The sequence below is a fragment of the Kogia breviceps genome, chromosome 4 (genome assembly GCF_026419965.1).
Source record: "Kogia breviceps isolate mKogBre1 chromosome 4, mKogBre1 haplotype 1, whole genome shotgun sequence".
Lineage (NCBI taxonomy): Eukaryota > Metazoa > Chordata > Mammalia > Artiodactyla > Physeteridae > Kogia > Kogia breviceps.
In genome coordinates, this window is record NC_081313.1 from 168,245,766 (window position 1) to 168,270,397 (window position 24,632).

The following is a 24,632-nucleotide window of genomic DNA, read 5'->3' on the forward strand; positions in this document are numbered from 1 at the left end:
TGGAAAAGCCCGGGCTCAGTGCCCAACATCCTCACCTTCTCTTCTCGATCCCCAACACCCCTGCCTTTCTGCCTGCCCTCTTGTGGCCATGGTAGAAGGAGCTCTGCTCCTGTCCCCTCATCCTGTTCTGGGACATTCTCCTGTCATTTGTCCCTTTCTCTAGCCTCTCTTTCCCTCTCCACAGAATCATCCCCATGAGCACACACAAGGGTTCTGGTAGCTCCCCTCTTTAAAAGAAACTTCCCTTGACAATCTCTTCCACAGGCTACTACCATTTCTCTGCTCTCCTTCAGAGAGAAACTTTCTCAAAGGTGTTGTCTATACCGCCCCCTCCCATTTTGTTCTTCAGCTCATCCCAGTGAAATTTTTAAAATTATTTTTTTTTAATTTTATTTATTTATTTTTGGCTTTGTAGGGTCTTCGTTGCTGCGCACCAGCTTTCTCTAGTTGCAGCGAGTGGGGGCTACTCTTTTTGTGTGTGTGTGTGGTTTGCGGGCCTCTCACTGTTGTGGCCTCTCCTGTTGTGGAGCACAGGCTCCGGACGCGCAGGCTCAGCGGCCATGGCTCAACGGGCCCAGCCGCTCCGCGGCATGTGGGATCCTCCTGGGCCGGGGCACGAACCCGTGTCCCCTGCATCGGCAGGCGGACTCTCAACCACTGCGCCACCAGGGAAGCCCGGGGCTACTCTTTGTTGCAGTGTGTGGGCTTCTCATTGGGTGGCTTCTCTTGTGGCAGAGCACAGGCTCTAGGCACGCAAGCTTCAGTAGTTGTGGTGTGTGGGCTCAGTAGTTGTGGCTCATGGGCTTAGTTGCTCTGCAGCATGTGGGATCTTCCCGGACCAGGGCTTGAACCCATGTCCCCTGCATTGGCAGGCAGATTCTTAACCACTGTGCCACCGTGAAATTTATTTTTGATTAAAAAAAGTTTTTAATATGAAATTAAAAAGAAAACACAAATAGAAAGAAATCACTTCTCTTTAACATTATACAAAAAAGTATGAGTAGGCCCCAAAGGAAATGAAACATTATCATGTTTGTTGACAGCACCCTCTGGTTCTTCATATTACTTACTATTCAAACAACAGAAAGTATAGTTGGCAATTTAAGGGCTGGGGAAGAGATAGACCCAAAGAACATTTTCTGCCATGTTTATTCTACCCTGCATATAGCTGTGCTCCCAGAGACAGCTGCTTCTACTTCTGCACTGGCACAGGATTGCAGTTGTAGGTAAAATGGAACATGCTCAGAAGCTGAGGGAGACAAGAAATGGTGGGTCTATAGCCTGGTGTATCGTCAATTCAAACAATGGGGCAGCTACCACCTTGTAATTTTTAGGTTCTGCAAACAAGGCTTTCTCCTGAAGTTAAACCAAAAACAACTGCTTATATTCCTTAGGCTTTGTAATATATGCAGGAATATACGGATACTGAGGAGGTTCAACATTTGGTCGTTACTAGTTACCCATGTAGTCATCAATGACCCAGTCTGGTAGGACTGACCTTGATGCCCCAGTATCTCGGCCAGTGAGAGTTTTAGCCCTTCAACTTCGTCTTCTCCTGGCTTAGAGCACCACCAGGTGCGTTGAAGAAAGTCGTTCCCAGCCGTGGCAGTAATACACAGGGTGGCCAATGCTTGTGGACCATCAGAAACCCTTCTCACTCCAATTTTATCAAACTCCTCCCTACTGTGCTGAAACTTGGCTGCAATAGAGCCGTCCGCACCACTTCACTGGACTTCAGCCTGCACACTCACCCTTCAGCCTCGTGCTGCCAAATCCAGAGCTGTCGTCTCCATCCTCTCACCAGGCCTCTCCCTGCTGCCACAGGACACCTCTCCCCACCTCTCTGACCTGCTTGTGGCTCCGGGCCTCCAAAGCTCCTGCTTTTCCTCTCACCTCCTGAGCCTCTCCTCCTTGGCGTGCTTGCTGGCTCCTCCCCTGCCTGTCTCCATATGCTGAGAGCCCCAGGATTCTATCCTAGGCCCTCTTCATTCTCTTTCCTTCTTACTTTTATTTTTTTAAATAAATTTATTTATGTGGTTTTTTGGGTTTTTTGTTTGTTTGTTTGCTGTACATGGGCCTCTCACTGTTGTGGCCTCTCCCGTTGCGGAGCACAGGCTCTGGACACGCAGGCCCAGCGGCCACGGCCCACAGGCCCAGCCACTCCGCGGCATGTGGGATCTTCCCAGACCGGGGCCCAAACCTGCGTCCCCTGCACCACCAGGCGGATTCTCAACCACTGCGCCACCAGGGAAGCCCCTATTTATGTGTTTTTATATTTGCCTGTGTTGGGTCTTCGTTGCTGTGCGTGGGCTTTCTCTAGCTGTGGCCAGTGGGGGCTACTCTTCGTTGTGGTGCACAGACCTCCCATTGTTGTGGCTTCTCTTGTTGTGGAGCACGGGCTCCAGGTGCGTGGGCTTCAGTAGTTGTGGCACGCGGGCTCAGTAGTTATGGCTCACGGGCTCTAGAGCAGAGGCTCAGTAGTTGTGGCGCATGGGCTTAGTTGCTCCGGGGCATGTGGGATCCTCCCAGACCAGGGCTCGAACCCATGTTCCCTGCATTGGCAGGCGGATTCTTAACCACTGCGCCACCAGGGAAGCCCTCCTTCTTGCTTTTAAATCATATAATACAACATGCATGTAGAAAAGTGCCTAAACAACTGTAGAATTTAACAAACAAATGAGGCAAGGCCATTTCTCTCATCTACCCTCTCTCTCCAGATGATATGAGCCTGTCGCTGGGCCTTGAGTCCCATCTCTAAGCTGTTGGCTCCCAAATCCATATTCCCAGCCCTGACACCTACACTGAACTCCAGAGTTCCCTCCGCCTACTCACATCTCCTTCTGGCGTCCAAGAGGCTTCCCACGTGGAACACGTTCACACAGCCATCCCTGTTGTCTGTGTATGGTACTACCCACGTGGTGCCTCAGCCAAAACCTCCGGGGTCATGCTGGACTCCTCTTTTCCTCCCCCGGCAATCATTCTGTCAGTGTGTCCTGTCACTTCTGCCTCCAGGACACGGCCCAAAGCAGTCCTGAGACACTGAAGTGACTGATGGATGGTCCCCTCTGTCTCCAGTTCTTCCAGTCTTCACTTTCATGTTCACACACAGATGGTTTCTCTTGGGGCATAAATTCTGCTTTACTTCCAGGCCCAGACACAGTTGACCTGAGAGAGCCAGGGAAGAGAAAGAAAGGGAAGAACTGAGCTCCATCCCAGGCCAGAGGCAGGCCCTGGAGGTGGCCCAGGGAGAGTGAGAGGTCAGGGCGCCCATCCCACCCATTCCAGCCTCCGTGCACCTGGCCTCGGACTGCTGCTGCGTGATGGTGCTTGGTGGATGAGCATGGTGGGGTGGGGGGGGGTACTTGTTGGACCCTTCCTCTCAGAGATATTATGTCCCTGGGGACCAAACTCCAGTTGGCCTGAGGTAGAGTCCCCATGCTGGGCAGCTGTAAGAGCTGAACAAGGACAGCTGAATTTTGGAGGCAGCGTTGCTTGTCATAAGGAGCCCAGCTTTGGAGTTGCACAGCCTGAGATGGAATCCCATTTCTGTCACCGCTGGCTGTGTGACCTTGAATAACTCACTTCATCTCTCAAAGCCTCTGTGTTTCCCCACTGTGAAATGTGCCCGTTTTGCAGAGCCGCATGGGATAGTGGTAAGGATAAGGGTAATGAATGCATGGAGTTGCTTCTGGTAGGTGCTCAAGTACATGGTCGTGTATACTTTCATCAGGTCCAGGGAGTGGATTTGGAGATGAGTCACAGGTTAGAGCCAGGAAGGTTTGATAAGCTTCCTTGACGGCCTCTTGATGTGGCTGGATTTCTGCCTGTAGCCAGCTGGCTGATTCTCCATAGGGAAGCTTTGAGAGGTGGATTCTGAAGTGTCGGGCCTAGCCCAGCGCTCTGCTATCTTGGGCCTGTCTCACTCAGGGACAATGCCTGATAGGGACAAAGCTCTTTATATAAAGGAAGGAGACCCAAGCTTTTCCAAGGGGCTACTGTGTGCCAGGTCCTAGGTTAAGTGCTGTCACATACTCTGTAACACCAGCCTCAAAAACATACCAAGCTTTCACCACCTCAGAGACTTCACACATGCTGTTCCCTTTGCCTGAAATGCTTACACCCCACCTCCCAGCCACCACTCCCTCAGCCTTCGTGTCATAGCTCTGTGATCAGAGACTGGGCTGTTCTGACCCACTCTCAGGCCCCACTTCTGACCAAGTCCCCCTTTGACACACACACAGAATCCCAGTTCTATCACTTCCTCGCTGTGTGACTTGGAGTAACTCACCTTGCCTTTCGGAGTCTGAGTTCCCCACTAGAATGTGCCCGTCTTTCAGAGCATCGTGAGATGGCAGCTCTTGGTGGCACTCATCACAGTTTGGAAGAAGAGTTAGTTTTCTGTCCGTTGCTTCATTAAAATCTGTCTCTCCCACTGCAATGAGAGCCCCATGGACCCAGCGGCCATGCCTGCTTGTTCTCTTCAGCCAGTGCCCAGCACAGTGCTTGGCACATGGCAAGTGTTCTATACATTTTGTTAATAGATGTTTAAGGAATAATGATAATTACCATGTTTTGAGCACTTAGTGCCATGCTCTGTGCTAGACCACCAGTCCCCAACCGTTTTGGCACCAGGGACTGGTTTCGTGGAAGACAGTTTTTCCACGGACCGGGTGGTGGGGGTATGGTTTCCGGATGATTCAAGTGCATTGATTTATCGTGGTCTCTGTGCAGTCAAACCTCTCTGCTAATGATAATGTGTATTTGCAGCCGCTCCCCAGGGCTAGCATCACCCCCTCGGCTCCACCTCAGATCATCAGACATTAGATTCTCAATAAGGAGCGCACAACCTAGATCCCTTGCATGCGCAGTTCACAGTAGGGTTCACGCTCCTATGCGAATCTAATGCTGCCGCTGATTTGACAGGAGGCGGAGCTCCTGTCAGGCGGAGCAGTGATGTGAGCGATGAGGAGCAGCTGTAAATACAGATGAAGCTTCGCTGGCTTGCCTGCTGCTTACCTCCTGCTGCGCTGCCTGGTTCCTAACACGCGATGGGGACTGATAGCGGGTCCATGGCCCAGGGGTTGGGACCCCTGTGCTAGACTCTTTATAAAAGCATCTAATTTAATCTCTATAACAACATGGATGGGAGTGTGGGGGGCAGGTATCATCATTATTCCATTTTTTAAAAAAATTTTAAATTTTATATTTTTCATACAGCAGGTTCTTATTAGTTATCTATTTTATACACAGTGTATACATGCCAATCCCAATCTCCCAATTCATCACACCACCACCACCGCCCCCGCCACTTCCCCCCCTTGGTGTCCATACGTTTGTTCTCTACAGCTGTGTCTCAATTTCTGCCCTGCAAACCGGTTCATCTGTACCATTTTTCTAGGTTCCACATATATGCGTTAATATACGATATTTAAGCTGAGGAAGCTGAGACTTCAAGAGGTAAAGTGACTTACCTAAAGTCACATAGCCAAGAAGGGCTGAAGCCAAGACTCGAACCTAAGTGTACCCATCTCCAAGCCATGCTCTCAATTAGGATGCTATACTGAAGGACAGGCTCTTATGTGGAGCTGTTAGGGGCCAGGAGGAAGAGCTTTGGGGATGGGGGACAGAAGCAGAGTGTGTTGGCAAGAGCAGAGGCCCAGTGCAAGCCACGGGCCAATGCCTTTAGGCTTGGCCTCACAGGATGACTGTAGTAGGGCAGCGAGCCCTGGGGAAATGCATTACTCCAAGAGGCTCCCAGAAACATCCACTTGTCTAAAATGCCTTTTCAAAAAAAGTGCTTGTTTTAGTCTACTTTTATTCATGTTTTTCTGATTACAAAATCAATGCATGTTCATTAGCGAAAAATGAGAAAATCTGAAAACCATGAAGAAGCAAATTTCCACCCAGAGATAACCACCCTTGAATTTCTATGTATTTCCTTCCTATATCTTACCTCTGTATCCCATGCATACATTTCCCACATAATTAGAATCAAATCATATAGTCGGTCTTGTATCCTCTGCTGTTCATTTAATATTATATCACGGGCATTTCCCCCTCATTGTTAAATATTAATTGAAAACTTGATTTTTCAAAATACTGGGGTTTTTGATGATAAAACTTTGCAGTGTATATGTTTACTGTGGAAAAGTTGGAAAATACAGAAAAATCTGAAGAAAATCCCTCATAACATCACCCACCTGAGAGATAATGACCATTGACATTTTGTTGTATGTCTTTCTAGAACTTGATTTCCTATGCACATATAGTATTATAGACAGAGAGATACAGACACATGCACACGTATATACCTTTTAAAAGGACCAAACTGAAATCCTGCTTCCTCCCTCAGGTTATGGGGAAGCATCCACTAACGCAAGACAAACTCAAACGTCCACAGATCCCAAGCAAGTAGTTGAGATGGGTGAAGGGGCCAGCTCAGGGCCATGGGGAAGGAGAACAAACAACCTCAGCAAAAGGGCAAGCTGTAACCCATTGATGACAGGCGAGAATTCAGGTCCTGTGTCACTAGACCTGATTTTCCAAGAGAGGCTATAAATCCAGTGTAAAGTGAATCTCCTGACTCTTAATTACTGGCCACTAGTTCAAAAAATATTTTGAAAGACCAAGGGGTGATTTATTCAACAAACCACTGGAAGGGGAAAAAAGAAGAGGCAACCATAGCTTAAAAGAGGCCAATGACAATCAGTGGGCTTTATTTGGATCTTCATTCAAAGAAACTGGGAAAAAAGCGTATTCTCACACACAATATGACAAGAAGTCTTTCAATTTTAGAGAGACATACTGAAATTTTTTGAGATAAAATGGCATGTCTAGGATTTGCTTCAAAATAATATAGGAGGGAGAACTGATGGGGGCATCAGTGAAACAAGATTGGCCATGAATGGTAATTGTTGAATCTGGGTAAACAGCATTCATTATACTATTTGTATATGTTTGGGTTTTTTTTAATAAAAAGTTTTTTTAAAAAGAAAAAAAAAACTCAAACACCAGTAGGCCAACCAGACAGGTCTGTGAGCCAGCATCAGAACTTGGATGGCCAGTTTGCAAACTCTGCTCTGTACGGAGCCGGGATGGGGAGTAACATACGAGGCTCTCACTGGGGGTTAAGGCATGTTTTTTGCAAAACCATGTTTGTTATTACAATTTAATTTTATACTTGAAAAACTAAAGAGGAAGAAATTTTTTTTTTCCCCCTGATATAAATTACAGAATGGTAACAAAATCTTAGCTAGAGTGGTTTGGTTTAAAAAGTCTGAGTAACACTTTTTCTTGCTTCCTTTACTTGCTTTGGTTAACAAGAATATTTTGATCACAAAAACAACTTCAAAATAGTTTCTTTCCCTGATATCTTTGTTATTCAGAGAGGCAGTCAGTCTCTGCTAGAGACCTCATTCATTTATTCATCCAGTAAACTACATAATAATGAAGGCTATCTGCCAAGCACTCTGCTAAGCCCTGAAACTTGGTGGTGAACAGACTGTCACAGACACTGCCCTCCAGGGACTCACATTCTAGATAGGGACAGTCAACAAGTAATCTGTTGATACCAAAGTATGAAGACCTGGATGACAAACACTATTTTGATTTGCTTTTTTACTTAATATAGATCAAGAGCATTTCTTCATGTTACTAAAATTTATTCAAAAATATTTTCATGACTGTGACTTTTAAAAAACGCCCCCTTACTTTCCTGTCCTATACAATGAGGCCATTTCTTGCAGAAACCTTACACATTCAAAGGTGGAGTAGCACCCAGGTACTGTGCTCCCTGCTGCAGACACAGCAGTGAGGACAGGCCCATGCCCCGCCTTTCAGAGGCAGCATGGAACCAGACAGCCCCGGTTCGAGTCCTGACTTTGCCACTTAGTTGCTGTGCAACCTTGGTCGTGCTCCCTAGCCCCTTTGTGCCTCAGCTCCCTTCTTTACCAAATGGTGGGTGATAACAGTACACACCTCACAGGTTGTATGAGGACTAAATGAGAACCTGTGAAAAGGAGCTTAAAATAGTAATCTGTCACACAGTAAGGCCACAAACCCAAGGGTTTGCTACTTCCCTTGGAGCTTATGTTCTAGCTGGGGAGGCAGACAATAATGATTTTTAAATGCCCTTTAAATATGTGTATGTGTAGCTGATTCACTTTGTTATGAAGCAGAAACTAACACACCAATTAAAAGAAAAAAAATCTTCAGAAGTACGAAAACCTCTGAGGGGGGCGGGAGGAAGGAAGAAGGGGGAAAGAAAAAAAGGAAGACGAGAAGGCAGAAAAGAGGCAAAGGAAAGGATGGAGGGATGGGAGTAAGAGAAGGAGGGAGAAAAAAGGAAGGGCCTCATCTGCCCGTCCCAAAGATAAGAATAGTCAGGTGCACTCGGGATGATGCTTAATCCAATTCTGTGCACCTGAGGATCTTAAATAACCTCACGAAGGAATCAGAGAAAGGGAGGGCCCAGGTGGGGGGTGGGGGCGTGGGGAGGGCAAGGCGGGGGCTCCTGGCCGGCTGCGCCCTCACTGCCCTTCTTCTGCCCTCCCTGCGCAGAAAGCGGGTTCGCCGACACGCTGACGCCCGCGCGCATCGGCCAGGCCCGCTTCAGCGCCTGCCTGCCGCCCAGCAGCCACGACGCGGCTAACTTCGACAACGACGAGCTCGAGAACAACCAGGTGGTGGCCAAGCTGGGCCACCTGGCGCTGGGCCGCGCCCCGGGCCCGCCGCTCGCCGACCGCGCGGCCGCCGCCATCCCGTGCGGGCCCCGCGAGCGCTCACGGCCCTCGTCGTCGCCGGCGCTGCTAGAAGCCGACCTGCGCTTCCACGCGACGCGCGGGCCCGACGTGAGCCTGTCGCTCGACCGCAAGGTGGCCTGCGCGCCGCGGCCCGACGGCGGTCGCACGCTTGTCTTCTCCGAGCGCCCGCTGCGGCCCGGCGAGAGCCTCTTCGTGGAGGTGGGCCGCCCGGGGCTGGCGGCGCCCGGCGCGCTGGCCTTCGGCATCACGTCATGCGACCCGGGCGGGCTCCGGGCCGCCGAGCTGCCCACCGACCCCTACGCGCTGCTCGACCGCAAAGAGTACTGGGTGGTGGCGCGCGCCGGGCCCGTGCCGAGCGGGGGCGATGCGCTCAGCTTCACTCTGCGTCCCGGCGGCGACGTGCTCCTGGGCGTCAACGGGCGCCCGCGCGACCGCCTGCTGTGTGTCGACACCACGCAGGCGCTCTGGGCCTTCTTCGCCGTGAGCGGCGGCGCCGCAGGCCAGCTGCGCCTCCTCGGTGAGTCCCCCGACCGTGCGTGCGTGCCCTGGCGCCACTGGATAGGTAGCCGGAGCCGCTGCTGAAGCCCAGCCGGTGGTCCCCCAAACTTGAGCACGCATCAGAACCACCTGGCCTCCATCTAGAGTTTCCCTTTCAGTGGGGGTGGGTCCTGAGAAGATGCATTTCTAACCAGTGCCCCGAGGATGCCTTTGTCGCAGCTCCCTGGACCACACTTTGTCCACACCAACCCAAGTACCCACTGGTGTCAGGACCTGGCAGGTAAATTGTCGGTGCAATTTTTATTCCCATTATTATGATTTATTATAAATATTTTTTACATATGTAATGTATATTAAGTGTAGGAGAAAGAAAAAATACAACTACATTTAAAAGAGGAAAATGAGAATAACTCCGTCCACGGAAAGTGGAACGCAGGCTTGAGCCATCCCGTTTTGAGATTCTTGCCTTCATTCATGCCACAAATAGACACACAGCACCCTCCTTCAGCTGTGGGCCAGGCCCTGAGCTCGTGGGACGGGGCACGGCAGAGGAGAGGACACAGACCATGGAGCACCCTCACGTCCTCACAGACACCCAAATGGAGATTTGCGTGGTGTGGTGTTCGCTACAGCAGAGAGGCTTCTCTTCTCGCCAGCTTCGTGGAGCAGGGCTGGTGATCAGGGAAGGTTCCTGGAGAGCACAGCTCCATTTTCGTGTTTCAAGAAGTAAAGTCCGAACGATAACAGAAACGATGAACATTTCATATGTCACCTCATTCAGTTTTATCCTCCTGAAAATTGAAGCACAGGGAGATTAAATAACTGTCCCAGTCACGTGGCTAGTCAGCCATGAAGATGCTGGGCAAATCAGAGAATCCCTGAGCCTCAGTTCCCTTCAGTGTAGAAAGGGAGTGATGACATGCATCGTGGGGTTGTTTTGAGGATGAAATGATGAGGTGCATATAATGCTTTAAGCTGGTGCCTGCCACATGCAGCATGTTTAGTAAGCAATAGTGACGACAGTGACTGTTGCTGTTTGACTGAGGACAGAGGAGGAACAGGGTAGTGGTGGTTGTAATTTGGTTGGTTTGGGTTGTTGGTTTTTTAAGGGACCATCAGACAATAGTCATCATTTCAGCCTGAGAAGAGTTGCCCAAGTTCCCACTGGGGGTTTGCAAGAACTAAGCCTAGAGTCATTCTCTCCCCCACCCCCCCAGCACCTCCAGAAGAACCAGGATGAGCCTTTGAGTGGTCAGGAAGAGAAGGCAGGAGAAGGTAGAAAGGAAGTGACTGCTTTTGGAGGCCAGGGACTTGCCCTCCTGATCCCCGTCTGACAGCAGCCCTGGTTCTGTAATCTGTCCATCCATCCTCAAGTAGGGTAAGGGAAAGGGCATGTCTCTTCACATCAGAGATAACCCATCATTATCTGAACCAACAGTGAGTTCAGGGAAGAAGACCCATCCATGTTGAACACTAGTTGGGAGTCTTGTAGTTGCAAGTAACGAAATCCAACTCACAGTGCCCTAAGCAAAAAGGGAATTTGGGGGATACACACATGCATCAGAAGTTTGGGGGTATATTGGATGGATTCAGGAACAGCTTGATCTAGGTGTTGAAAGGATGTCATCAGGATTCCACCTGAAAGCTGTACTTTCCTCTATGTTGGCTTGACTCTCAGGCAGGCCCTACAGCACCAGGCTCATCTCCCAATGGAATGGGCCCCATCTTTCCTAGTAGTTCTAGTGAAAGTCACAGAATTTGGCCTTGCAGGCCTTGCTTGAACCACCACTGAGACCAAGGGTGGAAGTTGTTATTGGCCTGGCCTGGATCGTGTATGTGAGGGTGAAGTAGTGCCTTAAACAAAGTTCCAGTGCTGTTTCTGAAATAAACAAGAATGGAGGCTAGGCGGCAAAGACCAGATGTCTATCACACTTGTACGATTCCATCAATTCTTAGCAGAACCCTGTGAGGTAGCTCTTGTCCTCCCATTAGATACATGAGGAAGTGAAGGTGCAAAGCAGTGGAGAGCCAGGGACTATAGCAGAGCAGAGCCCACCTCCCACTGCCCCTGATAGAATCTCTTTGGTCTCAGGCACCCTGCAGTCCAGCCCTGCGACCACATCCCCATCAGGATCCCTCAGCGGCTCCCAGGACGATAGTGATTCCGATATGGCCTTCAGTGTCAACCAGTCCTCCTCAGCATCTGAATCATCCCTGGGTAAGGAAGGGCAAACCTTCAGGGATGGGGGAGTGGAGGGTGCAGGGAGACAGGGGCTCGCCCTGGTGGCTGTACCAGCCCTTACTGAGGCTAAATAAGGTGGCTGCCTTTCCCCCGCATCCTTTCCTTCTTCAGCTGTAGGGAGGAGAAACATCTAGATATGGCATCCCAGAGGGTGATAATGGTGCTTGATGCTTGGGGGTAGGAGCGTAGGAAAGCTGGCAAAACCCAGGAGAATAACCAAAACTGGTGTCTCCCAAAGTTGTCCCCCCACGGATTCTGCCATAGAAGCTCTGCCTTCTTGGGATTGCCCCAGCAGAGCCCACCGAGAACCACAGATTAAGGTCTGCCTGTTCTCCCTTTCTGCAGTGACGGCCCCCAGCTCCCCACTGAGCCCACCAGTGTCCCCCGTGTTCTCCCCACCAGAGCTGGCGGGCAGCAAGAACAGCGAGTGCGCAGTGTGCTTCGATGGCGAAGTGGATACAGTCATCTACACGTGTGGACACATGTGCCTGTGCCACGGCTGCGGCCTGCGGCTCAAGAGGCAGGCCCGGGCCTGCTGCCCCATCTGCCGGCGGCCCATCAAAGACGTCATTAAGATCTACAGGCCGTAGCCTGGCCCGCCGACGGCCCTGACCAGAGCAAGGTCACCTTTCTGAAGCCCACCCCCACCCCGGGCCGGGCAACCACCATGGCCGCCAGGGAGTCCAAGGGCAGCAGCTATCTTGCCTGCTGCCCTCCGGTGGTGGGCAAGGCGTGACAGTCGTGGACACGAGGCCCCCGGGGGTCTCAGTCCAAGCGAGGGTTGCTTCTGGCTCGAAAGTGCTTTGCCCCCAAAAGGCCGTCCCAAGAGCAAGCTCAGGAACTGCCTGGCAGACTGCCCTGTCCCCCGGTGACCTCTCAGCTGAGAAATGGCGTCCTCTGTGCAATGCCTTTTGCTGGGGTTGGGTTGAGTGTGTGTGAGAGAGGGGGAGGGGAGGGAGGGAGACAGTCCAGAGAGGGCGAGTGTGTGAGAATGACCTAGAGAGAACGTGTAGGTATTTATCCAGGGATCCTGGCTCTGGGAGGTTATTTAACACTAAGGAATGTGCAATCCGGAGCCCAGACGGTAGCGTGACTAGAAGTTGTTCACTTTACGGGGCTGTGACGTCAGCTGGTTTTGAATGTACAAAGCCTGCACCTAAACAGAACTCCCTCAGGTGGTATAGAAAAGGGACACTCAGATTTTCTAAGGCGAGGAAAAAATAGCTCATTGTTTACAGCTCTGAAGCGGCAACTCCTTGGGGAGTAGTTGGGCGGAGAACATAAGAGAACAATTTGCTTTTTCAGTTTCTAACTCAGTCTTGGAGAGGAGTTTTGACTGGGTGCTGGGGCCAGAGCTCTGGCCGGGTATCTTCTCCAGAAGTCTTGTCACCCCTTCAGCCCCAGACAACCTAATTACAAGCATACCACCCCTTGACTCCATCCCTATATGCTTTTAGTCTGTAGCATCCTCACCATCTCCAAGGAGAAGACAAGCAACAGGTTCCCTTTTCCTGGGGGAGGGAAAGAATCCTAGATGCCGGTGAGCCACCTGGGGTTGGAAAGGTCACTCCGCAACTCTCCACATTTTCCTGCTGAAATATGGGGCCTGGCATTTGCCAGCGGCTGTGGGCATCAGCAGGATGACCTGCTGGCCAAGTAGGGGAAGGAAGCAGGGCTTTGCAACCAGTCTTGTTCTGATTGTCAGCTTATCTCCCCCTGGAGATTACTAAGATGTTAACTGATCATTTAGATGTTAACTAGGAACTGAGACACTCGCTGAAAATGCTGACACTGGGACTCTCCTCCTCTCCAGGGTTATTTGCTGGGCATTTCCTGGGACCGTGACCCTGCCCCAACCCCCTCCCCCCTTCCCCCCTGCTTGGGCCCATCTCTGCAGACTCCTGGACCACACCTGGGCTGATGGGCTGGCAGGCCTGCAATTCCCTTCTGGGCCCCACCTCTGCCCTATCTTGTGCTGTACCTTTAGGGAGGTCCCTGGGCCTCACTGTTTCTCAGTTCCCGATCTGTCCAAGAGGAAGCCTGGTACCTGCCCACTCCAGAGCTCTTGGCAGGACTGACACATTTTATTTTATTTTATTTTTATTATTATTATTTTTTTTTTGCGGTACGCAGGCCTGTCGCTGTTGTGGCCTCTGCCGTTGCGGAGCACAGGCTCTGGACACGCAGGCTCAGTGGCCATGGCTCACAAGCCTAGCCACTCCGTGGCATGTGGGATCTTCTCAGACCGGGGCACGAACCCATGTCCCCTGCATCAGCAGGCGGACTCTCAACCACTGCGCCACCAGGGAAGCCCAGGACTGGCACATTTTAAAAGGCCCAAGACACCTTGCAAAGAGCAGGTATTGTTTTTAGTCCAACTCCTAATCTTCTTCTGTTGAGGGAGGCAGGGAAGGGAGGACATTCAGAGTTTTTGCATTCATGTAACAGGTGTTTGTTGCGTATCTGGGGTCCCCCTCGTCAGATCAAGGCCCATAAGGCCAGTCAGTCCGTGCCCTTATGATGCTCCAGGTCTTGGACCATCTGCTTCTCCTCTGCCTGGTATTCCGACCCGATCTCAACTTCAGAAACCCTACTCTTGCCCCTGCAAGGGTCCCTGATTAGTTCTTTTTCCCTTATGAACTTGGGAAACACGCCCAGGTTTTAATTTTGCAGCAGAATCTTTAGGGGAGTGAATGGCACCCCAGCATTTGCCAAGATAAGAGTTTGCAAACCTAGGCAGCTCTCGGCACCCAGCTGAATTTGGTCCGCTGGAGCCTTCCATTTCCCCCACGTGCTGGGTGTGGGCAAGGCCACGCACAGGCCCCATGTGAGAGGGCTAGTTACCCACAGGACCGTGGTTCTCCAGGCAGCAGCTCCCCTGACTGGATTGAGCCATGGTCACAAGCCCCGGTGGTCTCGGTGGCCTGGGGGAGCCAGCTCCTCTCTCTTGTCCCCTCGGGTTCCAGCTAGGGTCAGTGCAACCACTGCCAGGAATCCAGGGATCGAGGGCCTGGACCCAGGGTGGACCAGGCCCTGCGCCTGGTGACCTATTACCTGGGAAGAAAGGAGCTGGTGGCCTGTTTAACATGCTCTGCAGCTGCTATAAATAGCCTCCCTGTTTCCAAGAGGAATTAAGGGTGTGTTTATCTTCTAAAAACCAGACGTTTCCTGATGCTCTAAACTGATTTATTCAGCGCTGCAGAGGAGCTGCCCACACCGCCCTCTAGGTTCTTTCTGGAGAGGGGGCAGGAGGAAGAGGGAAGGGAACCACTCTCCTTTATTTGGCATCACTGTGTGCCCGGCACTGGGCTGGAGAGGTGCATCCCCATGTCAATCCTGTGAGGTAGGTCTTAGTACCATATTGAGTCGTATCAAAGACACCACTGATGACAAAACACACCATTCTATGTACCACTAAGGGAAAAACACTGCCAATTTCAACTGTAAGATGCCACAGCTATTCGATTCATTTTACTCCGACATGTTAAGTGGAGAAGCTGTGCTCCTAGAATCAATGAAATGCGATATTATCCCCAGATGGCAGGTAAGAGAACTAAGGTGCTGGAAGTGAAGCAGGAGGTGACAGGACTGGGCTTCAAACCCAGGAGTGCCTGATGCCAAAACCCACGCTCTCCGCTGCCTGGCCCCGAGCCCAGAAAGCTCGAGACTACTTGAGTTTTCTTCCTTGAAGCTCACCTGGGCAGTGCCTGGAGAGAGCTGGGCACCCGCCCCTGTGTGAGGGTTCTAGCACCAGACTGTGGCCCCTGTGCCGCCCGGAACCCTGGGAGCACCCTGGGATGACCCTTTCAGGCTCATCTGCCTACTGCGCCCCTTCTCCCGGCAGAGCTGAGCCATGTGTGAGCTTGGGTCCAACCCAAGGGCCTCTTCCTGTTACCTGGGGGTGCCCATCAGGGGCAACTTTGGGGAGACACTTGTCCCACCACCTTCCTGGGCCTCATGACCACCACCCCACTAAGTAGGGCCCCCAGTGCGAGGACAGGAAGACCACAGGATGCCCCCTTTGTTGTGGTCTGGTGCCTGTTCATTCTGAACCACCAGAAAAATTGAGCTGTTTCCAAGTCAAGACAAACTCCTTTTTCTAGCCCATTCTCAGAACTGGGAGTCTTCTGGGATTTAGCTACCCAGGGCAGCTGCTCCCCTAAGTACAGCAATGCTTTTTCAGTCATCCGACAACCACTGGTCAGCGTGGCCTGTGTTCTGGACACAGGGATGGGAACCGGGTCTAAAGACAAGGCCTGTAGGGAGCTCTCTGTCCAGAGCAGGAGGTGGGCAGATTTGTAAACTTGTATTTGACCCATCTAGTGCTGGGTCCTGTGGTAGCACTTAGTAAGTACTCATTAAAGGTTTACTGAGAAAATCAGAAATCAGGTTATGAGTCTCCAGGGGTTTGGTAAAACACCATGTATACATGCACACAAAGTCATTCAACAAACATTTGCTGAGTGCCCACTAGGTGTGGGGTGCTGGGAGGATGGAGCTGAGAGGACAGGACCCCAGCCCTGATGTCAGAGGGAGTGACATTATGAGACATTTGGGGCAGAGTCCATGGGCTTTCCTGGCCATTCTGTTGCCTCGGGGGTCTATCTTAGTACACAACTGCTTTCCAGACCCAGAGCCCCTTGCACACTTCAGAAAGCTTTCTCTGAATTAGGAATGCCGGGCATCTTGTAGTTGCTGAGTTGCTGCCGAAATGGCCTTTGGCAGAACCCTCAAGAGCCCCACCAACCGATAATCGCCTTCAGGTCTTGCCAGGGAGACACAGGGCGATAGCTACCTGCTACTTTCAGGCCTTGGGACTGGTGGCTGACAATCAACCCCGAAGTCGACAGAGAGCCCCCAGTCCGTTCCAGAATAGGGTTGTGCAAACTCTTGGCGAATGAGAGGCAGTCACCTTCCGCTGCTCAATCCTGTCTCTGCCCCGGTTCTGGCAGAAGGACTCCGGCTCAGGAACATGTGTCCTCCCGGCATCTCTTGGTATTTAATTTTCTCACCGTCTTTCTCAAGTCCCTAGTGAGATGACTTGTACAACAATTTGTCTGTGCCTTATGAAAGTGTCCGTGCACTTTTAATCACTTTTGAAAGCAACTTTAAAAAGTGGGCCGGGGACTAGCATACGTGGTAGTGTTCTAGAAATCTGTGCTCATCACTGAAACCCTTCTGCATTGTGTATTTGATGTTGGAGTGAAGAAGCGTACGTCCCCCGCCCCACCCCACTACCTGTGTACAGACCTTTTTAAAAATGTCTCTTTTTCTGATTCAATACTGTGACCTCTCCAATACAGTCTAATCTTTGGGGATCTGTAATAAAGGTTTCAAAACCTGGGGGGGAATGGGTGGGGAAGGGTTTGCACTGGTCCTGTGTGTTGTGCTCTTGCGTGTTGTGTGTTTTGATTTTTGTCTTTTTATCCGTTTTATATTAACATAATTTTCCTGTTTAAAAAAACAAATACAACTTTGGCTTGTTAAGAAAAGTCTCTTCAGGAGTCAGTTTTAAAAATCACAGTTGCCTACACAGTTGGGGAGTGGAGGTGAGGGATACAAATCATTGCCAGCCTTGAGGAGACAATTTGCAAAATGTCTATAGAACCCTGAGAATATTCAAACCTTTTGCCAAGTAACTCCTGAGAAAATATCCCCAGGAAATAATTCTTGTTGAGGATAAACTCTATATGTAAAGGTGTTCATTGCAGCATTATTTATAGTGATGAACAACTAGAAGCAAGCCTGATGACCAACAACTAGGGTTTATAGTTGTTCCTCACCATTCTATCATCAGGGGATTGGTTCCAGGACCACCCTGCCTTGGAGTATCCACGGATGCCCAAATCGCTTACATAAGATGGTGTTGTATTTGCATATAACATACGCACATCCTCCCATATACTTTAAATCAACTCTAGAACACTTATAATGCCTAATGCAATGCAAATGTTATGTAAATAGTTGCCAGCACAACAACTTCAAGTTTTGCTTTTTGGAACTTTCTGGAATGTTTTTTTCAAATATTTTCCATCTGAGTCTGGTTAAATCCACAGATGCGGAACCTGCGGATATGGAGGGGCAACTGTACTTGCCAAGAGCTCTTGGTTACAAGTGACAGAAACCCAACTGGAACAGGCTTTGGGGAATTAAAAGGCTCAGGTAACTGAGAAATCCAGTATCAAAACCCAAGAACTCACTTTGGGTGCATTTTGATCCGGAATCTGAAAAGCTACAAGAGGATGTGGTCTTTCCCCCTCTGCCTCTGCCCTCTTTTGTCCCCCCTTCCCACACAAGTTCTCAAGACAGCTGGCAGCAGGTCCAGGCTACATCCTGCAGCTGAGCAATCCCTGCCTGGACCAAACTGGATCACATGCCCCTTTCCTTAGCCAATCATGGAAGCTGGGGAGATCCAGGGCTCTGATTGGTCAGACCCAGGACATGCACTCACCTCCACCCAGTAGCTGCACCTGTTGAATTATGGGTTGGGGGGTGGGAATCCGAGACCCCATGGGAAAATTGGAGCAATGTAGAAGGAAAGCTGGGCAGGGAGGAACAACAGATGTCTAAGAAAGGTTGAATAAAACAGGATACAGATATATCCCTGGGAAACAGTATGGGCTGTGAAACCAGACAGCCTGGTTCTCACCTCCACATTGGGCCAGACACTTAAACTCTTTGTGCCTCAGTTTCCTCATCTGCAAAGCAAGAATAATAGGAGCTCCTGGTTTTAGGATGGATGTGAGCATTATTGAGATCATGCGGGTGATGTGCTAGGCACAGCATCTGGCACTCAGCAGAGAGTTTATAATACAGGAACATGTTTACATTAAAATATACTGGGAAAATCAAGATATAAAACTGCACATACAAAAACCAAATAACCCAATCAAAAAATGGGGGAAGATCTAAATAGACATTTCTACAAAGAAGACATACAGATGGCCAAAAAGCACATGAAAAGATACTCAACATCAGTAATTATTAGAGAAATGCAAATCAAAACTACAATAATGTATCACCTCACACCGGTCAGAATGGCCATCATCAAAAAATCTACAAACAACAAATGCTGGAGAGGGTGTGGAGAAAGTGGAAACCTCCCACACTGTTGGTGGGAATGCAAATTGGTACAGCCACTAAGGAGAACAATATGGAGGTTCCTTAAAAAATTAAAAATAGAATTACCATATGACCCAGCAATCCCACTCCTGGGCATATACCCAGAGAAAACCATAATTCAAAAAGTACATGCACCCCAATGTTCATTGCAGCCCTATTTATAATAGACAGGACATGGAAGCAACCTAAATGTCCATCAACAGAGAATTGGATAAAGAAGATGTGGTACATATATACGATGAAATATTACTCAGCAGTAAGAAAGAGCAAAATAATGCCATTTGCAGCAACATGGATGGACCCGGAGATTGCCATACTGAATGAAGTAAGTCAGACACAGAAAGACAAATATCATATGATATCACTTACATGTGGAATCTAAAAAGTGGGGCTACAGATGAACTTATTTACAGAACAGAAGTAGAGTCATAGATGTAGAAAACAAGCTTATGGTTACCAGGGGATAAGGGAGTGCGGGGAGGGTTAAACTGGGAGATTGAGACTGACATATATACACACTACTATATATTAAATAGATAACTAATAATAACCTGCTGTATAGCACAAGGAACTCTACTCAATACTCTGTAATGGCCTACATAGAAAAAGAATCTTTAAAAAAAAAGTATATATATATGTATAACTGACTCACTTACCAGTATACCTGAAACTAACACAACATTGTAAATCAACTATACCCCAATAAAAATTTTAAAAAACAACAACTTGGGCTTCCCTGGTGGCGCAGTGGTTGAGAATCCGCCTGCCGATGCAGGAGACACGGGTTCGTGCCCTGGTCCGGGAAGATCCCACGTGCCGCGGAGCAACTAAGCCCGTGAGCCATGGCCGCTAGGCCTGCGTGTCCGGAGCCTGTGCTCCGCAACGGGAGAGGCCACAACAGTGAGAGGCCCGCATACCGCAAAAAAAAAATAAATAAAAAATAAAAAACAACAACTCAAAAACAACCCTGAACATACACTTTGATTGGATGGATGTAAAACAAACAAACAAACAAACCACCACCAACAACCACTAGCCCTAAAACCTGACCATGCATTGGAATGACCAACAGAATAGAAGCAAAATGTCCATGGGGGCTGTGTCTGGGTGATGGCATTATTGGTAACTTTTTTTCTGCCATGTTTTCCAATTTTTCTATAATGACCAGTTATTACTTTTAATTTAAACTTCTTATTTGGAAAAATTATCTCCCTACTCTGCAAAACCCAACAAGAACAGCTGGCTCTTGCTAGAATTCATGAGGAATTCCCAGGCTGATTGTCTGCGTTTGAGATCCAAATTTAGTCACGTTGGAGATAAGGGCTTGTTAGTTTCTAGTGGAGACCAGGCCAGGCTAACCAGTTTGGTTGGGCTTCCTCCAGGCCAGGCTTTAGAGCCCAGATTTCTGGGATGGAGCCTTGCAGTGGTATCAGGAGTGGGGGGAAGGGAGAAGAGAAGTTGCTGCCCGGGGCTGTTCCTCCTGGCTTGTTAGAAGAGCCCAGCTAGGTGACATTGAATTTTGGAAATAGGGTAAGAGAAATGAACCAGCATTTATCAAGCAGAAGAAACCGTGATTTTCACACATTCTCTCAATAAATCTTCACCCCAATATTTGTCTCCTCATTTTACAGGGAGGAAACCAGGCTCCCTCCAAGGTAGAAGTAGTATTAGACCCCAGGTGTGCCTGTTCCAGAGTAAAGAGGCAAAATCTTTCAGAGGCACATTTTCACCCTTTCCCTTAGGTCTCTGAGGCAGAGTCTGCCCAGAACTTAATCTAAAAGCTTAATCCCTGAACCAAACTCTGTCACACACCCACACCTGATACAAAATCAGGTATGACATGGCCTTTACCCTCAAGAATCAACCAATCTGGAAAGGGAAGGCAGACCCCAAAACAGACATGTTCAGACTAGTGTAGTTCTGAGGCTGCTGGGACAGATCAAATCCAAGGCATAAAAGCTCTGGATCATTTAGTGATGTAATTTATGCATCCTTCTTTCTCCTGGATGTTCAGGCTTTTACCAATGCCTGGGCCATACTCCCAGACACATCATATTCTTGTCTAAAGCTTCAGTGTACAAAGCCCATGCCCTGACCCTCAGCATCCCTGATGCAGCTAGCCTCAGAGGAGTTTTGCCAAAATATATATATAAAGACTTCCCTTTCCCTCATTTTCTGGGTTCCTGCAGGACAAACAATCCTTAATAGTAATAATAATAATAATAAACAAATCTTTTAATGACCACTTACTATGTGCTAAGGACATCCATCGAATCCTCATGACAGCTCTTTGAGGTAAATCCCATCATTACTCCCATTTATGGAGAGAAAACCAAGACTCAGAGAAATTAAGTAACTTTATCCCACTGTGCATGGCCTCTCAAAGACAAAAGGTTTTCTTCTCTTTCTTTTTGTAATTATTTCCCAGAATCTAAACCCAGTGATTTTTCAAGGGCAAAGGGGCCTGGAACATATTCACTTCTGTTTTCATTGACCCTACAAACAGCCATTCAGGTAGATATTATTGTCCCATTTTACAGGTAAGAGAAGAGAGGCTCAGAGAGGGCAATGACCTGCCTGAATCACACAGCTTGTGAGCTGTGGAGCCCAGGTTGTGAACCACGTCTGGCTCCTTCCACGGCATCATGGCTTCTCTGTGAGTAAACTGTAGGGAGGGGGAGGGGGAGGAGGAGGAGGAGGAAGAGGAGGAGGAGAAGGAGGAGGAGGGGAAAGAGGAAAGAGAAGAAAGAAAAGGAAGGGTGGGAGAGGAGGGAAGGGGAAAGAAGCGGGAGAGAACCAGACTCAGCACCTAGAAGGGCAAGGAGAGAAAAGCTGTCAAGCCAGGTCCTCAACTTACATAACGTCTATTAGCCCAATTCCAGGGACAGAGAATCTTTGCTTCTCCCTTCAGGCTCAAGTCTCCTGGCTCTTGGAAGCTGGTTTTGGCTCCCATACAGGGATGTGGAAAACATGAACTTTCCAGGCATCCAGCTATGGGAACAGAGCCCCAACCTTTGCTGTTAAATGTACCCAGGGGAAGCTTCCAGAAGTCCCTGGGGCAGCTGCATCAGAGTGCTTTGGACAGGCTGGTCCCCTTTCCTCAGCGCCCTCCCCTCCTGGCTATGACCTGCCCAGGTCTAAACCTTTCTCTCTCAATTGAGAGCCTCAGACTCCCCTCCTGCCTCCCCCCGATGCCAGGGAAAGCCTTCAGCCATCCTCTGAGGACTCTGGAGGAACTGCTCGGGAGTCAGCCGGACAGACCAGAGTTCACATCCACAATCGACCCCAACAAACTGGGGCACTTGGTCTGCCCAAGGTGCCTTCTGGGGGTGCTGTTCATCTCGAAGTCTGTCTGGATGCGATGGGGAGGCCCCCTCTCTGCACCTCACTTTCATGCCTCTAGGTGGGGCTGTAGAACCACTCACTCCCCAGGTCCAGAGGAGGCTGCATTCCGGCTTGTCAGTTCCCAGCAGGGTATCCATTGTGATGGAGTCTAGCATAGGGAGATGAGAGCGCGGGCTCAGGAGACAGACAAGCCTGGGGTCCAGGCCTGCCTCTGCTGTGGGGCAAGTTACTGACCCTCTCTGAGCCTGCATCTTTGAGGCGAGAGGGTGTCAGCCCCGTGGTGGACTGCTCAGGACGCTCTGTGTCAGGAAGTGGCTGGCACTTAGGAAGTGTTCAGTAGGTGGTTACCATTTTCACCAGTACTGCAGGCCTGCTACACCACCTCCCCCATTCAGCCCACTCCTCCCTGTCCCAGCTGGTCCAGGGGCCACCTATGTCACCCCGCAGTCCCCTGGGCCTTCCTCCAGGCCCTGTACTACCTCAAGGAGTGGGCCTGTGACACGGCTAGCAGCATCTACAGGTGATCAGCGCAGGTCTTCCAAATAGTAGAACCTTGATTTCAACATCTCCCTCCCCCAAGTGTGGAATATCTGGCATTAGCACACCTCCTACCCACAAGGAATGAAAGCGAGGGGCGATGCGATGGCAGGGGCTCCCAGGCCTCTGAGCTGGCCCCGGCCCCTCGCCCCTTGCTTGTTTTGGCTCCCTGTCAAGAATGCTGGCCCGGGCCTGGGAGGCTGACTGACCTCAGACTCCGGAGGGAAAGTCACACTTTCAATCAACTCCCAGGAGCAGCCCTGCATTCCAGGAGGGGCGTGGGAAGGGCCAGGCTTCCCCCGGCTGAGCTGAGCAGAGAGCTGCCTGCAGCCTGGTCATCCCCGCAGCAGCCTCGGCACTGGCCCACGCCCACCTTGGCGTCCCCTAGGGGAACCTGCCCCACCAGGGAGGGATGGGGACGGGGGTCTGGGAGAAGATGCTCAATGCCACCACAGGAAAGAAATGCAGGGAGGTGCCCCGGGAGATGTCTCTAGCCTTTCCCATCCACACCCCAGCTTCCAGTGCTAGCTGATTTGCCTTTTCCAGTGTTATCCCCGACCCACAAAAACAGGAATCTTCTCCATTATTTTGAGCAATTCAGGTCTCCCTCAAGCCCCTGTCCCCCAACAGGTGGTCCCAAGGCTGTCTAGAGCCGTCCCTCCCGGCCCAGCCTTGCTGTCCAGCCCCCTCCCCGCCCCCGGGGTTTTTTCAGCCGGAGTTGCTCTCGGGGGCTGCCAGTTCTGGGGAAGGCTTCCCTGGGGAGGTCACCCAAGAGCTGGGCCTCGGAGGGTGGACAGTGGTTGACCGGCGGAGAGGATCTGCCCAAGCATGGTCTGCAGCAAAGTGCGGTGTGAGCGCAGAGGCTGTGGGCAGCGTGATGGGTGGGGCAAAGGTCCCCAGAGACATCTTCCTTCTGCTACAACCAGCCTCTCTTCCTCCAGAGGTTCCCAAGACTCCCCTGGCTGGCGGCTCCTGGGCAGGCTTCCTCCCACAGGCAGGTCTCCAGAAGGGACAGAAGAATGGGCCAAGGGCAATGGAGTAGCCTGGGCAGGGGGTCAGGAGAGAGGATAGCCATGTGATGCTGGGTGAGGGCTCCATCCCCTTGGGACCACGTTTTCCCCATACCCACCATGAGGCAGTGACCCTAGAAGTCCTGAGGTCCAGAGAAGGGAGGCTTCTGGGTTCCTCCTTGGGAGACATCGGCTGTTTCTTTCTAGAAGATGGAGCACTGTCGTCCTCTAGTGGCTTTGGTGAGAGGCGGCAAAAACCAAAGTAGAAAGAAACTACTGGACAGGTAATCAGGGTCCAAGTGCTGACGGATCTACTGCCCCACCACACCCCACCCTCAGCAGATCCTCGGATGTCACCAGATGACGTGGGAAGCCAGGCTCCTGCGAATGGCGTTGCGGATCTGGGTAAGCTTGCGGAGGGCATGTTAGGGTGACCGGCTGTGCTGAGGGTACATCTGAGTCTGGGGTTGGGCTGGCACTGAGGTGGGGGACACGGTGAGGGTGGACTGGGGCTGGGACCAGGACAGGTTCCTTCCCAAGACCCCACAATGGTGGAAGGATGGTACATGGTTCCTAACTCTGGTTCCCACCTCAGGCCACTGATCTGACTGGCTCTGTTTAACCCACACATGAAACCCAGTGTCAGGCTCATTAAAATAAAACAGGGACCCCATCAGTAAACTTGCTCAAGCCTCTTAGATAGCCTCATCCACCAGAGGGCAGACAGCAGAGGCAAGAAGAACTACAATCCTGCAGCCTGTGAAACAAAAACCACATTCACAGAAAGACAGACAAGATGAAAAGGCAGAGGGCTATGTACCAGATGAAGGAACAAGATAAAACCCCAGAAAAACAACAAAATGAAGTGGAGATAGGCAACCTTCCAGAAAAAGAATTCAGAATAATGATAGTGAAGATGATCCAGGACCTTGGGAAAAGAATGGAGGCAAAGATCGAGAAGATGCAAGAAATGTGTAACAAAGACCTAGAAGAATTAAAGAACAAACAAACAGATGAACAATATAATAACTGAAATGAAGAATACACTAGAAGGAATCAATAGTAGAATAACTGAGGCAGAAAAACAGATAAGTGACCTGGAAGACAGAATGGGGG

General features: G+C 50.2%; 1 protein-coding gene, 1 long non-coding RNA gene and 1 pseudogene across 2 annotated transcripts in view; 1 reads left to right on the plus strand and 2 right to left on the minus strand.

The window, feature by feature from the left end:
• The window catches only part of NEURL1B (neuralized E3 ubiquitin protein ligase 1B), a 42,836-nt gene extending 25,842 nt beyond the window's left edge, over window positions 1-16,994 (plus strand). Inside the window, exons 3-5 of the mRNA XM_059063175.2 lie at window positions 8,560-9,279; window positions 11,353-11,478; window positions 11,848-16,994. Coding sequence (XP_058919158.1) covers window positions 8,560-9,279; window positions 11,353-11,478; window positions 11,848-12,092 — 1,091 coding nt within the window. The 3' untranslated portion in view covers window positions 12,093-16,994. The remainder of the gene's footprint in view (window positions 1-8,559; window positions 9,280-11,352; window positions 11,479-11,847) is intronic.
• On the minus strand, window positions 1,193-1,949 carry LOC131754788 (cleavage and polyadenylation specificity factor subunit 5 pseudogene; annotated as a pseudogene).
• LOC131756252 (uncharacterized) overlaps window positions 9,385-24,632 on the minus strand; it is a 43,858-nt gene continuing 28,610 nt past the window's right edge. Inside the window, exons 2-3 of the long non-coding RNA XR_010840405.1 lie at window positions 21,202-21,433; window positions 9,385-10,051 (exon numbers count right to left, since the gene is read on the minus strand). This is a non-coding gene — a long non-coding RNA (uncharacterized lncRNA). The remainder of the gene's footprint in view (window positions 10,052-21,201; window positions 21,434-24,632) is intronic.